The 14974-nt window shown below is 40.5% G+C and overlaps 1 protein-coding gene across 1 annotated transcript in view; it reads left to right on the forward strand.

Annotated features, from left to right (window-relative positions):
* Positions 1-4771, forward strand: part of LOC140715042 (protein CC2D2B-like) — a 32322-nt gene extending 27551 nt beyond the window's left edge. Inside the window, exons 9-11 of the mRNA XM_073026769.1 lie at positions 323-491; positions 639-775; positions 4610-4771. Of these exons, the coding sequence (XP_072882870.1) occupies positions 323-491; positions 639-775; positions 4610-4771 (468 nt within the window). The remainder of the gene's footprint in view (positions 1-322; positions 492-638; positions 776-4609) is intronic.
* Positions 4772-14974: the final 10203 nt, after the last annotated feature.

Consider the following 14974-nt stretch of genomic DNA (forward strand, 5'->3'; position numbering starts at 1 on the left):
ACATAAACTCACTAAAAATGTGAGTGCAATGATATCATTCTAATTATTTTCAGCACATCCCATTTCTTTTGAACTTAGTTGGTGACTATAGAGGAAGAACAACTCCATTCTCTTCAGGAGTTTATCTGAATTGTACAAATATTTATGTCTGAACTGAATATATTACAAATTGCATTAAATTCTTTATGTTAGCTATTTCTTTTATCCAGTTTATTACTAAGTTGATTGAGTTTTAGCAAAAGGAGCATATTTTAATTGTCCCAGATTTAAAAAATTGGTTTTACTTAGGAAGCTCATTCATGTACTTTCTGTTTTATTTTAGAAAGAATCAGAGAGTGAAAATGACATTAGCAGCACTATATTAGAAGAAAAGGTCAAATTTGACTTTTACACAAGTGAACAGATAATTGAAAGGTTTCCCGCTGAATATGAGAGTGAAAAATTATGGAAGGAAAAGAATAAAAGTATTTTCATCCCTAGCACGTCACAAGGTATCAAACAAAGATTGTTTAAAATTTGTACGGTATTGTTGTGTTTTTCATACAATCATTTATCTTGCGAAATAATTATCAGTGTTCATCAAATAAATCTTCTTTGAAAAATTGACAGAGACAACATTACATTTTTATTTTCTTTAGTTGCTTTAAGTAGTAAGCTTTCAAGAAACCTTGCACCTCGCATCTTGAAGGATGAAGGCTTTTACGTCAGTCAGAAACCAAAAGTTTTGAAAAAAAATATTAACAGAATGGAGAATCGCTTTGTTCTGCAAAAAGAGGTAACTTGATAAACATGTCCTCATTATCTATTTCTGTAGAGAGGACTCAGGTGAGTCGATGAAATACGACAAGCAAAACGGCAAATTTTTCCCAGGAACAAGGAAAATAAGTTGCTGTACAATTCACTGTATAATATGGTTGGACAATAATTTGTAGCTAATTAGGAGATAAAATTCAGAAAATATAGTGGTAATCTGTTCATTACTTGACCCAGTTCCCTCATTCACTCAGTTCAAGGTTGATTTCTACTTCAGTTTCATTTGCCCATTTTTGTCTCTTAATCATATAATTTTTAAAAAACCTTTTAATCTCAGACTGGAGAATTTCAATTGACTGAGCAATATTGGAGCAACAAAATATCTGCTGGAGGAATACAGCAGGTCAGTGGGAGGAAATAAATGTTCAGTGTTTTGTGTTAAAACCTTGTATCAGGACTGAGAGTACAGGGGCGAGATAGTCAACTCTCTTTAGGAGAAAGGACGTGCAAGAAAGAATTCAGGGGCATTTGATAGTGAGAAGGGAGATAATTTAGATAGTGGAGGTGAAGTTTGAAGACTGTGGTAGGTGAATGATAGATGGAGACATAAAGAGCGGAACTAAAAGAACTGAGGGAGCAAGATGGGGGGGGGAGTGTGACGATGGGAGACAGTTGCTGGAGCAAGATAAACAGGAACACAAAGCTCTGGAATTGGAGAAGTAAAGGAGGCGAGAATGAGAACCCTTAGAGGAGAAGGGAGAGGTGACAGTTGGAACTGGATGGAGGTTGGGTGTGGGAATCCTCTGTGGAGGGAAGGGGGACTAGCCTTAATATGAGGCTTATAAGTGAATAGGTTCTAAATTTCTAATATTCCCCAAATGAACATCTGCTTAATATTTCACTCTAAGTAACCTAGCTAATTTTAAAATGATCTCATTCTCCCTGTACTCCCTCATTGGGGGAAATAGTTCCTCTTTATCTATTCTAATTATTCTGCGTGCCTAATTTGGATTACCCCAAAAGCATCTTACCTGAAGCAATAGATAACCTGTCCAAGGGATAGGTGGTTTAACTTCATAGTTGATAACTGTGTAGGGCTTCAATGCCATCACCTCCTACAATACAAAACCAAGCAACATAAATGACAAGGTTTCACTCCTAAATAAGTTCAATGCCTTTTATGCTCACTTTGACTAACAGAACATGGAATCACCTTCATGAACCCCACAACGCCAAAGAACCCTGTGATTTCAGTTTCTGAAGCTAATGTGAGAGCATCCTTCAGGAGGATGAATCCACAGAAAGCATCTGGCCTAGATGGGGTACCTGGCTGGGTACTGAAGACCTGTGCTAATCAATTGCTGGAGTGTTTACCGATATCTTCAACCTCTCACTTTGGTAGATTGAGGTACCCATTTGCTTTAAGTAGGCTTCAATCATACTGGGACCCAAGAACATGGTAACCTGACTATTGTCCAGTATCACTTACATCCACTGTGAGATTGGTCTGGAGCATATCAACTGTCTGAGATATTACCTGAATCTGCTCTAATTTGCCTACCACCACAACAGGACAACAGCAGATGCCATTTCATTAACTCTTCACTTTCTCTAGAACAACTGGACAATGAAGATGCATACATCAGGGTCCTCTTCATTGACTACAGTTCAGTATTTAACACTATAATCCCCTCAACTCATCACTAAGCTTCAACACCTGGGCTTTGATACCTCCTGTGCAGTTAGATCTTGGAATGGCAGACTGCAGTTAATACAGATTGGCAACCAAATTTTTTCCATACTTATCATCAGAAAAGGTACATTACAGGGCTGGGAGATTAGCTCCACTTTATACCTATGATTGTATGGCTAAGAACAGCTCCAGTGCAGTATTTAAATTTGCTGATGACACCACTGGCTTTGGTTGAAACAAAGGTGGTGATGAATCAGAAAATAGGATTGAAGTCTGGTTGAATGGTGCCACAACAACAATCTCCCATTCAACAACAGCAAAACCAAAGAGCTGATTGTCAACTACAGGAGGAAGAAGCTGGAGGTCCTTACACCAGTCTGCATTAGAGGATTAGAGGTGGAGAGGACCAGTAGCTTTAAATTGATTCCTTGGCATTAACATATCAAAGGATCTGTCCTGGGATTGGCATGTACAGTAAGTCTGATCACAGTGGTAGCATGACAGCACCTCTACTTTCTTAGAAGTTTGCGCAGATTCTGCATGTCACCAAAAACTGACAAACTTCTATAGAGGCACAATGGAGTGTATCCAAATTGGTTGAATCACAGCTTGGTATGTAAATACTAATGCTCAGGAATGGAAAAGACTTTTGAAAATGATATATGCTGCTCAGTCCATCACAGGTAAAGCTTTTTTCACCATTGATCACTTTACACGGAGTGCTGCCACAAGAAAGCAGCATCTATTATCGAAGACTCCCACCATACAGGCCACACTCTTTTCTAATTTCTACCATTTTTCTGGAGGTATAGAAGGCTTATGTCCCATATCATCACGAACAGTTATTACCCTAAAACCATCACTCTTCCAAACTGACATGCACAATTTCACTCACTGTGATGCTGACCTGATTCTATGACCTACAGACTTACTTTCAATGACTCTTTACATATTCTCAATATTAATTTTTATTTGCACATTTTGTCTTCTTTTGCACATTGTTTGTCAGTCTTTGTTTATGTATAGTCTTTCATAGATTCTATTGTGCTTTAATTTTACTGTAAATGTCTTGAAGAAAATGAATCTTGAGGTAGTATATGGTAACATATATGCACTTTGATAATAAATTTATTTTGAATTTTTAATCTTGGCATATCTACATTGTTGGCCTTCTCAGATAACATATCTTCCTCATGTTTTGGATCACTAAATTAAATGCAATACAATTTTGAATTTGACTCAGATTCTGAGTTCACTGGCTAGGATTTGACCAATATTTCGTTTAACAATCATATCATTCTCAATTTGAATTTCAACTTGTTTGTGATAAGGAGAAATATGTCATTATATTTGAACCCATTAGTTTTTAACAATTTACAAGGAAAGATTCATAAATCTCTTTGCTCCTGGTCCCTTGGAATTAAGGATAAAATCTAGACTGATGAAGGGTCCCAACCCAAAGTGTGGACCATCTATTTCTCTCCATAGATACTGAGTTCCACTGGCATTTTGCGTGTTGCTCCAAATTTCAACACCTGCAGTCTCTTCTTGTCTCCATTTGGGTTACTAATAATTTCTAATGATTTGTACCTGTTCCAATCGCATGATTGATAATGATTACCTGCCTTCAGGTCTGGATCATTGTTGGTAGAGTTATGACAGCTGGGAGAGTGAATGCTCAACCATGACTCAACTGAGCAAATGACTGGTTCCTCCCTGACTGCAACTGAGCTATAGGATGGGCAATCTGTACATGTGTACCAGAGCTCCAGTTGGTAGAGTTATGACTTGCTCTGGAGCTCCTGCTGGGAGAGGGAATGCTGACGCATGACTCAGCAGAGCAAATGACTGCTTCTTCCCTGACTGCCACTGAGCTCTAGGATGGGCAATGTTCCTCAACACTTGAGCTGGGATATTGATATTCTATATGTGGTCTTCAGCCTGGAGTTCAGCTTGCAATTATGATTGAATGCTCAGGTCTGGGAAAATAATTTCTGGGTGTATGATAGAAAAAACTATCTTTTCAAAATTAGTGACTGAAGATTCAGAGTATAAAACATAATTAGTTGATTTCATTTAGCACTTTTAAAGACAATTGGAAGTTATGATTATGTATCGAATGAACTTAAAATTCTTTCTCCTACTTTTATGACCTTGTAACAGAATAGATCCTGGTTTGGAGAAGATGGAAATATAATCGCATTACCAGATCCAATTAAGTTTCCCTGGAATTATCGACTGCCATCATCAGATTGTATTGTAGACAAATCTGAACCAGGTCTGGAGACAGTATACAGGAAGGCATGTAATTATTTCCATTTCTGACAGTACATCTATAAAAATAAAGCATATAAACTGAACATGAATATTATTCTGAAAATTAATTTAATTTACTGCTTGAAATCAGTGATCATGTTGGTCAGGGTTTGTGGTTCTTATGAGTGGGTGGATTGATATACTGAAGGGATAGTTTGGATATGTTATTCAGTTTAACTCAATTGTATTTTATGCTGGAATGTCCCTTGTAGGAATTTTGTGACTTGTAAGTAATAACAAAGTCCATCTGAACATTTCAATTCAACTTGAGGTGGATACCTTGCCCTCCAAATTTCTGGTGAATGTGAGTCATAGTAATATAAAAATTGTGTCAAGCACATTTTCCTTTCACATCTTTGGTAATTTACTGAAATGCAAATCAATTCTGTACAGAATTAAGGAAAATATACAGTTATTCTTCTGCCCTCAAGTAGATGTGCTAAACCAGCATGCTATAATAATGCTTGTTTATCCTGGTGCAGCTAGCATCTGGTGTTCATTCTCAGTTCTCACATAACTGTGGAGATGATAGATAGGAGCCACAGGGAGATAGTCACCCCTAGGTTGCAGGAGGCAAGTGAATAGTTGACTATCAGAAGATGGAAAGGAAATAGGCAGCTGGTACAGAGTACCCCTGTGGCCATTCCCCTCAATAACAAGTATAACATTTTGGATACTGCTGGGAGGGACAACCTACCAGGGAGGACTGCAGTGACTGGGTCTCTGGCATTGAGTCTGGTGCTGTGGCTCAGAAGGGAAAGGGTCAGAATAGGAATGCAGTAGTGATCAGAGATTCCGTAGTTAGAGGAATAGATAGGAGTCTGTGGTCACAATAGACAAACTCAGATGTTATGTTTCACCCAGGGTGCTACAGTCAGGGACATCTCAGATTGTGTCCATGACATTCTCCAGGGTGAGGGGAAGCAGCCAGAAGTCTTGGTACATATTGGTACCAATGACATAGGAAGGAAAAGAGAGGAGGTCCAAAAGAGAGAATTTAGAGAGCTAGGTAGAAAGCTAAAAAACAGGACCTCCAGGATAACAACTTCTGGATTACTACCTGTGCAACTCTCCAGTGAAGGCAAGCATCAGATGATTTGGCAGATGAATACATGGCTGAGGAACTGGTGCAAGTTTCATGTTTATGGATCATTGAGATCTCTTCTAGGGAAGGTATGACCTGTACAAAGGGACAGGCTACACCTAAACCCAAGAGGGACCAATAATCTTGTGGGCAGGTTTGCTAGAGCTGTTGGGGAATTTGGCAGGGAGATGAAGACTGGAATATTAGGGCTGGGGATAGGGATATTGGCTTACAAGCAGAGGTAGTGTATAGTGAGACTGTGAGGACTGAAGGTGGTATATTTGAATGAATGCAGTATACAAAATAAGGTAGATAATCTTGCAGTGCAGTTAGAGATTGGCAGGCATGACGTTATGGGTATCACAGAGTCATAAATGAAAGATAATTGTAGTTGAGTGCTTAATATCCCCAAGGAGACACGATCTATCAAAAGGACAGGCAGGTAGGCTGTGTAGGATGAGTGGATCTGCTGGTAAAAATGAAATCAAATCTTTAGAATGAGGTGACGGGAGTTACTGGGCCACAGAATGCCACACTAGAGAGTTTCAACCTGTTTAATGGTGGAGCAGGCTTGATGGGCCAAATGGCCTAATTCAGATCCTATGTCTTATGGTCTTACATAGGGTAGGAAGATGTAGAATCATTGTGGAAATTGCAAGGGTAAGAAGACTCTGATGAGAGTCATTTACAGGCTTCCGGACAGTAGCCAGGATGTGGACTACACGCTACAGTGGGAGATAGAAAAAGCATTTCATAAAAGCAATGTTTTGTTACTCATGGAAGAAAGCAATGTTTTGTTAGTCATGGCAGATAAATTGAGAAAATCTAGTTGATATTGGATCCCAAGAGAAAGAATTTGTGGAATGCCTCTAAGGTGGCCTTTTGGAGCAGCTTGTGGTTGAGCCCACTACAGGATCAGCAATTCTGGATTGAGTGTTGTGTAATGAACCGATATGATTAGGGAGCTTAGGGTAAAGGAACCCTTAGTAAACAGTGCTCATAATATGACAGAATTCACCCTGCAATTTGAGGGGGAGAAGCTAAAATCAGATTTATCAGTGTTACAGTGGAGTAAAGGGAATTACAGAGGCATGAAAGAGGAACTGGCTAAAATTGATTAGAAGGGGCTACTAGTAGGGATGACGGCAGAATAGCAACAGCTGGTGTATTGAGAGCAATTTGGAAGGCACAGGATAGATACATCCCAAAGAAGAGGAAGTATTCTAAAGGCAAGATGATGCTACTGTGGCTGACAAGGGAAGTCAAAGCCAACATGAAAGCAAAAGAGAGCCAAAATTAGTGGAAATTAGATGATTGGGAAATTCTTAAAGACCAACTGAAGGCAACTAAAAAAACCATTAAGGGGGTGGAAGATGAAATATGAAGGTAAGCTAGTCAAAAATATCAAAAGATTTTTCCAGATATATAAAGAGTAAAACAGAGAAGAGTGTAGATATTGGACCACAGGAAAATGATGCTGGAGAGATAGTAATGGGGGACAAGGAAATGGCAGATGAAATGAATAAATATTTTAGTTTAGTTTTCACTGTGGGAGACACTATGGAATGGTGGAGGTCTGAGAATGTCAATGGAGCAAAAGTGAGAGTAGTTGCTATTACTAGAGAGATAGTGCTTGGGAAATTGAAAGGTCTGAAGGTAGTTAAGTCACCTGAACCAGATGGACTACACTCCCATCATTCTAAAAGAGATTGTGGAGACATTAGTAATGATCTTTCAAGAATCAATAGATTCTGTCATGGTCCCAGAAGACAAGAAAATTGCAAATGTCATTCCTTTCTTCAAGAAGGGAAGGAGGCAGAAGAAAAGAAATGCAGTGCCCTGGTTCACATCTTTACTGTTAGGCTGCAGGTATTTCATTTTGCAGCTCTGTAAGAGCTGTTCGTTCTGCTTTCAGACTGTTTGGGTTACTGTTGAAGATAAGGGATGATGTGGAATGTGTGCCATCCAATTAGCGGAAGGTTTTTCTTGGTGAGGGACAATAAGGTTGGTCTTGGGCTTTTGTTCGAGAGGAGATGAAAAGAGAAGACGCTGGGGAGAACTGGTCATAGTATATGATCCAGTGGGATACCTGTTTGTTCAAGATGGATTGCGAGTGACATTCAGAAGGTGGTATGTGCTTTCACATTGACAGAGGGCACAGGGTGTGAGTGATAGAAAAGTTCAAGATGAGCTCCAACTTGTGCACATTTAGCTGTTTAATTAGAATGGGCTCTTTTGTTTTTGTTATTCTTTACTAACCCTTCAGTTAAAATTCATAAATATAATTCCTTTAACTGTAAGCAGTGTACTGTCTGTAATTTCATGGTATTAATTTGTATCAGGGTAGTGAATTACATTGCATCCACACAAACAGGGGGTTTGAGAGAGGGGGACTCACACCTCAATTTCACATGTTTGGTGGGGCCGGAGATTATCTTCCCTAGACTTAGGCAGTTGAGGAAGCCAGAGTGTTTCAGAAATGATAAACATGAGAAATTATAGGTCAGTTAATCTGACTTCAGTGGTTTTGAAGTTTTTGGAGTTGATTGCTAAGGATGTATTTTCAAGGTACTGAGAGATACATGACAAATAAAGGCCATAGTCAGTACAGTTTCCTTAAGGGAAAATCTTGCCTGACAAATACCTTGGAATTCTTTGCAGAAATAACAAGCAGAATAGACAAAGGAGAATTGGTGGATATTGTGTACTTGGATTTTCAGACAGCCTTTGACAACATGCCTCACATGAGGCTGCTAAATAAGATAACAGCCCAGTGTACTACAGGAAAAATACTGGCATGGATAGAGCATTGGCTGATTGGCAGGAGGCAAAGAATGGGAATAAAGAGATCCTTTTCAGGTTGTCTGCCAGTGACTAATGGTGTACCACAGGAGTCTGTGTTGTGACTACTTCATTTTGCATTGTATATTAATGATTTGGAGGATGAAATTGATGGTTTTGTGGTCAAGTTTGCGAATGATACAAAGATGGGTGGAGGGTAGGTAGTGCTGAGAAAGCAGAAAGGCTGCAGAAGGACTTAGAATGGGCAAAGAAGTTGCAGATGGAATACAATGACAGAAAATGTATGGTCATGCTCTTTGGTAGAATGAGTAAAAGCATAGAATATTTTTAAAAATCCAATCTGCAAAGAGATTTGGAATTCTTGTGCAGGATTCTCTAAAGGTCAAAATTTGCAGGTTGAATCAGTGGGTGAGGAAGGTGAATGCAATGTTATAATTCATCTCAAGAAGACTAGAATATGCTGGCAGTGAGCATGGGTCCATGGTGCAGCAGGGAAGGAGAGAGAAGAGGGGATCTGTACTGATAGGGGACTCAATAGTCAGAGGAACAGATGGGAAATTCTGTGGACATGAACAGGCTGGGATGGTATGTTGCCTCCCAGTTGCCAGGGTCAGGTTTGTCTCGCGTTGCATCCACAGCATTTTGGAGGTGGAGGGAGAGTAAGTAGCCAGATAACTTAGTACATATTGGTACCAATGACATAGGAAGGAAAAGCAAAGAGGTCCTGAAGAGAGAATTTGGAGAGCTAGGCAGAAAGTTGTGTAGCAGGTCCTCCAGTGTAGTAATTTCTGGATTGTTGCCTGTACCATGTGCCAGTGAGGGTAGAAACAGAATGATTTGACAAATAAATGCTGGTTGAGAAGTTGGTGCAGTGGGCAGGGTTTCAGAGGCTTGAATCATTAGGATCTCTTCTGGGGGAGGTATGATCTGTACAAAAGGGATAGGTTGCACCTGAACCTGAGGGGGTCCAATATTCTTGCAAGCAGGTTTGTTAGAGCTGTTGGTGAGAGTATAAGCTAATTTGGCAAGGGGATGGGAATCAGGGTGAAGGGACTCAGGATAGGACAGATGGTAAAAAAGCAAAGATAGAATGCAGTGACACGATCAGGAAGGGCAGGTAGACGATTGGACAAAATTGCAATCTGCAGGGTGAGTACCAGTGTATTAGGGATGCAGAATCAACAAGGATAGCAAATACAGTACTCTATCTCAATGCACGGAGTATAAGAAATAAGGTGGATGATCTTGTTGCATTATTACAGATTATCAGGTATGATGTTGCGGCCATCACTGTATTGTGGCCGAAAGATGTTTGTAGTTGGGAGCTGAATGTCCGAGGTTACACATTGTATTGGAGGTTTAGGAAAGTAGGCAGAGGAGGTGCTGTGGCTCTGCTGGTAACGAATGGCATCAGATTATTAGAAAATGTGACATAGGATCAGAAGATGTTGAATCTTTGTGGATGGAGCTGAGAAACTGCAAGGGTAAAAGGACCCTGATGGCAGTTATATACAGGCCTCCAAACAGCAGCTGGGATGTGGACTACAGATCACAAAAGGAAATAGAAAAGGCGTGTCAAAAGGGAAATGTTATGATAGTCATGTGAGATTTTAACATGCAGGTAGATTGGGAAAATCAGGTTGGTAATGGATCTAAAGAGAGTGAATTTGTTGAATGCCTATAAGATGACTCTGTAGAGCAGCTTGTCATTCAGTTTATTAGGGGATCAGCTACACTGGATTGGGTGTAATGAACTGGAGGCGATTAGGGAGCTGAAGGTAAAGGAATCCTGTGGAGGCAGTGGTCACAATAAGATTGAGCTCAACTTGAAATTTGATAGGGCGAAAGTTAAGTCTGATGTAACAGTATTTTCAGTGGAGTAAAGGAAATTACAGTGGTATGACAGAGGAGATGGCCAAAGTAAAGTGGAAGGAGATGCTGGCAAGGATGACAGCAGAGCAGCAATGGCTTGAGTTTCTGGGAAAAAAGAGGAAGGTGCAGGATAGATGTATTCTAAAAACAAAGAATTACTCAAATAACAAAATAGTACAACTGTGGCTGACAAGATAAGTCAAAGCTAATGTAAAAGCGAAAAAGAGGGCATGCAACATAGCAAAAATTAATGGGAAGATAGAGAATTGGGAAGCTTTTAAAAACCAACAGAAAGCAACCAAAGGAATCATTAGGAGAAAAAAGATGAAATATGAAAGCAAGCTAGCAAACAATATCAAGGTGGATAGAAAAAAATTTCAAGTATATAACAAATAGAAGAGAGATGAGAGTGGATATAGGACTGTTAGAAAATGAGGCTGGAGAAATAATAATGGGGGACAAAGAGATGGCAGGTGAACTAAATGAGTCTAAATCAGTCTTCACTATAGAAGGTGCCAGTAGTGTGTCAGGTGTTGAAGAGTGTGAGGGATGAGAAGTGAGTGTAGTTTCTATTACAAGGGAGAAGATGCTCAAAAAGCTGAAAGAACTAAAGATACATATGTTACCCGGACCTGATGAACTGCACGCTAGGGTTCTGATAGAGGTTGTGGAGGCATTAGTAATGATCTTTCAAGAATCATTGGAGTCTGGCATGGTGCCAGAGAACAGGAAAATTGCAGATGTCACTCCACTCTTTAGGAAAGGAGGGAAGCAACAAAAAGGAAGTTATAGAACAGTTAGCCTGACCTTAGTGGTTGGGAAGATGTTGGATTCAACTGTTAAGAATGACGTTATGGAGTACTTGGTGACAAAGGACAAAATAGGAGAAAGTCAGCATGGTTTCCTTAAGGGAAAATCTTCCCTGTAGGAATTCTTTGAGAACATCACAAGCAGGATAGATAAAGGGGATGCAGTGGGTGTTGTATATTTGGATTTTCAGAAGGCCTTTGACAAGGTGCCCCACATGAGGCTGTTTACCAAGTTAAAAGCCCATGGTATTACAGGAAAGTTACTTGCATGGGTAGAGTATTGGCTGATTGGTAGGAGGCAGCAACTGGGAATAAAAGGATCTTTTTCCGGTTGGCTGCCAGTGACTAGTGGTGTTCTGCAGGGGTTAGTGTTGGGACTGCTTCGTTCTAAGCCAGGGGTGTCAAACTTATTTTAGGTCACAGGCGGGATTGGGCAAAAAGTGACTTCATGTGGGCTGGATCAGTTGTGCATGCGCGAACGCACGCACAGCGTGCTCCCACAGCTTTCGTTGCCTTAGTTTTTTCAACCTGCTCTCATGTGTCTCAGTCTCTGCTATAACTACAAAGTGTTTCACTTTACGAATTTCATTTCTTATGAAGAAGATTGCCTAGCAAGCATTATTTTTATGATTGGTAGTAACTTAACGGTTGTAGGCTACAAGAAAGTTGTGATGAGTGAGAGAAAAAACAATGCTATTTTGGCTAAGATTGTTTTGGGAGCCACACCCTTTCCATTAATAAACCATTTGAAATCGAACATTAGCTGACACAAATGTAGACTTAACGAAACAAGTTGTAAATGTAGGCTACAGAACTGCACCTAATTTTTATTACCTTGCTTCCAGCAATTAAACTCAGACAATGAACACAGTTAGCCTTTAATTTTAATTGAAGTGATCACATTTTCAATAACAGAATAGTCAGAAAATGAATGAATCACAATATTATGACACTCAATATTTCATAATGCATTTTGCTTACATGTCGCCGTGCATTGAACAGTGTCACTAATTTTTCACTTGCTGCTTCCAGACATCTGACATCTCTTGGCTTTAACCGCCTGTCAACATCAGAGACCAGTTTCTGGGCAGTTGTGATTTTCATAATGTCATTTAGATGTCTGTGTGTCAGCTGCGAGCGCAATTTGGATTTGTTAATGTTCATTATGGAGAACGACTGCTCACAGAGATATGTTGTCCCGAACATGCAAAGGATCTTTGAGGCAAAGTCTGTCATCTTGGGGTACATCGGTCCCAGGTGTTGATAGAATGAGCCCAGACCCAAGGTCTCAAATTTATATTTCAAAGCCGAGTTACACTGAATTTCAATTAGTTCCATATGGAGTTCTTCCGGCACATCTGATGCTGTGTTGACAGCAAACGGCGAGCAAAATAGTGAGAATTCCTTCTCGAGCTGAGTGAAGACTTGGAAATGATTTTGAAACTCACTTTTCAGCCGTGATATTTTGTCCTTGTACCTGTCCATGTTGTCATTATTCCCATGAGCGACATGCACAGACTGCAAAGAGGGGAAATAAGCTGGGTTGCTCTGGGATAGTTGCATCTCCCATAGGCCTAATTTAATTTGAAAGGCATGAATGCTGTCGTAGTATTCCTTGACAAGTTTGTTGCAGCCTTGCATGTTAACATTAAGCACATTTAAGTGCTCTGTTATATCCACCAAAAATACAAGATCATGAAGCCAGTCTGGGTCATCCAACTCTGCCACTGGCTTCCCTTTCTCGTTCATGATAGTCCAATTTCCACATATAATTGAAAAAAATGTTTGAGCACAACCCCTCTGTTCAACCAGCGGACTTCAGTGTGGTAGGGTAGGCCGTGTCCAAAACACAAAAGAGTGTCAAATTGCCGATGGTTGAGTCCCTTGGCTCTAATAAAATTAACCATTTTGATTACTACATCCATGACATTGTCCATTTTCAGGCTCCTGCTACATAACGCCTCTTGGTGTATAATTCCAATGAAAATTCCAGAATTCCTGCTCTGGATTCTCTGTCTGAACTTTCTCTGAGTTTCACAACAACACCTACCTTTTTCCCGTCCATGGACGGTACGCCATCTGCCGCCATGCTGACAGCATGACTCCAGTCAACCCCCAGTCTGTCCAAGGCCTCGACAAGGCTAGAGAAAACGTTGTTCGCCATTGTGGTGTTTGTCATGGGCACTATCTCCACAAACTCCTCGGTGACGGTCAAAGGTGCATCAACACCACGAATAAATATTCCCAATTGAGCTACATCAGTCACGTCGGTGCTCCTGTCAATTTCAATAGAGAAGGCAATAAATGACTTCACTTTGTTTTTTAGTTGACTGTTCAAATCTCCTGCAAGGTCCCGGATTCTCTCTGCCACAATATTTCTTGACAAGCTGATATTACCAAAAGCTTGTCTTTTCTCAGGGCACACCAGCTCAGCCGCTGTCAGCATGCATGCTTTGATGAACTCCCCCCTGAGTATGGCTTCGACGCCGCAGCTATTTTGTTGGCCATAATATAGCTAGCCTTGACAGCTCAGTCATGAGTCTCTCGACTTTTGGTGAACACTGACTGCTGTTCTTTCAGAGCTGCTTCAAGCTCATTTACCTTTTGCGTTCTGAGTCGTCCTGCGTACTTGTCATATTTTTCTCCGTGTGATGTCTCATAGTGTCGTTTGATATTGTACTCTTTTGCCACAGCCACTTGTTGCGAGCATATCAGACACACAGGTTTGCCGTTGACCTCACAGAAGAAAAAACGATCTTTCCAATTATCATTGAATATCTGACCTTCGATGTCAACTTTTCTTTTCTTGGATAGCATTTTGAACCACAGCAACAAACAGTGTCAGCCTTGGTACAGGTGTTACTTACCTGAGTACTCTGTGTGTTTATACTGTGTCTGACGACATCCTAAGTGGGGCCCTAGTGGTCTTCAGTGCAGGGTGGTAGCTGCTTATGCACAGTGGGTGGTTAACTGCCGCCTATTGTACGGCTGCTGTACAGATACATAATAAATGGTCGTGAATATACTTTTCTCCCCCCAAATCATCCTGCGGGCTGGTTTGGACCCCTCCGCAGGCTGGTAGTTTAACAACCCTGTTCTAAGCTGTACATTAATGATTTAGTTGATGGAATAAATGGCTTTGTTGCTAAGTTTGCAGAGATATGAAGGTTGGTGGAGGGGCAAGTAATGTTGAGGAAACAGGTGGGCTGCAGAAGGACTTAGACAGATTGGGAGAATGGGCAAGAAATTGGCAAGTTAAATACATTGTTGGAAAATGCAGGTCATGCACTTTGGTAGAAGAAATAAATGTGCAGACTACTTTCTAAATGGGGAGAAAACCTAAAAATCTGAGATGCAAAGGGACTTGGGAGTCCTTGTGCAGAACACCCTGAAGGTTAACTTGCCAGTTGAGTCAGTGGTGAGGAAGAAAAAAGGCAAATTTAGCTGTGGAGGCCAGGTCGTTTCATGTATTTAAGGCGGTAGTTGATAGGTTCTTGATTGGCCATGGCATCAAAGGTTACAGGGAGAAGGCTGGGAAGTGGGGCTGAGAAAGGAAAAAAACGATCAGCATGATTGAATGGTGGAGCAGAGTCAATGGGCCAAATGGCCTAATTCTGCTCCTATGTCTTATGGTCTTATGATCTA

The sequence above is a fragment of the Hemitrygon akajei genome, chromosome 23 (assembly GCF_048418815.1).
Source record: "Hemitrygon akajei chromosome 23, sHemAka1.3, whole genome shotgun sequence".
Classification (NCBI taxonomy): domain Eukaryota; kingdom Metazoa; phylum Chordata; class Chondrichthyes; order Myliobatiformes; family Dasyatidae; genus Hemitrygon; species Hemitrygon akajei.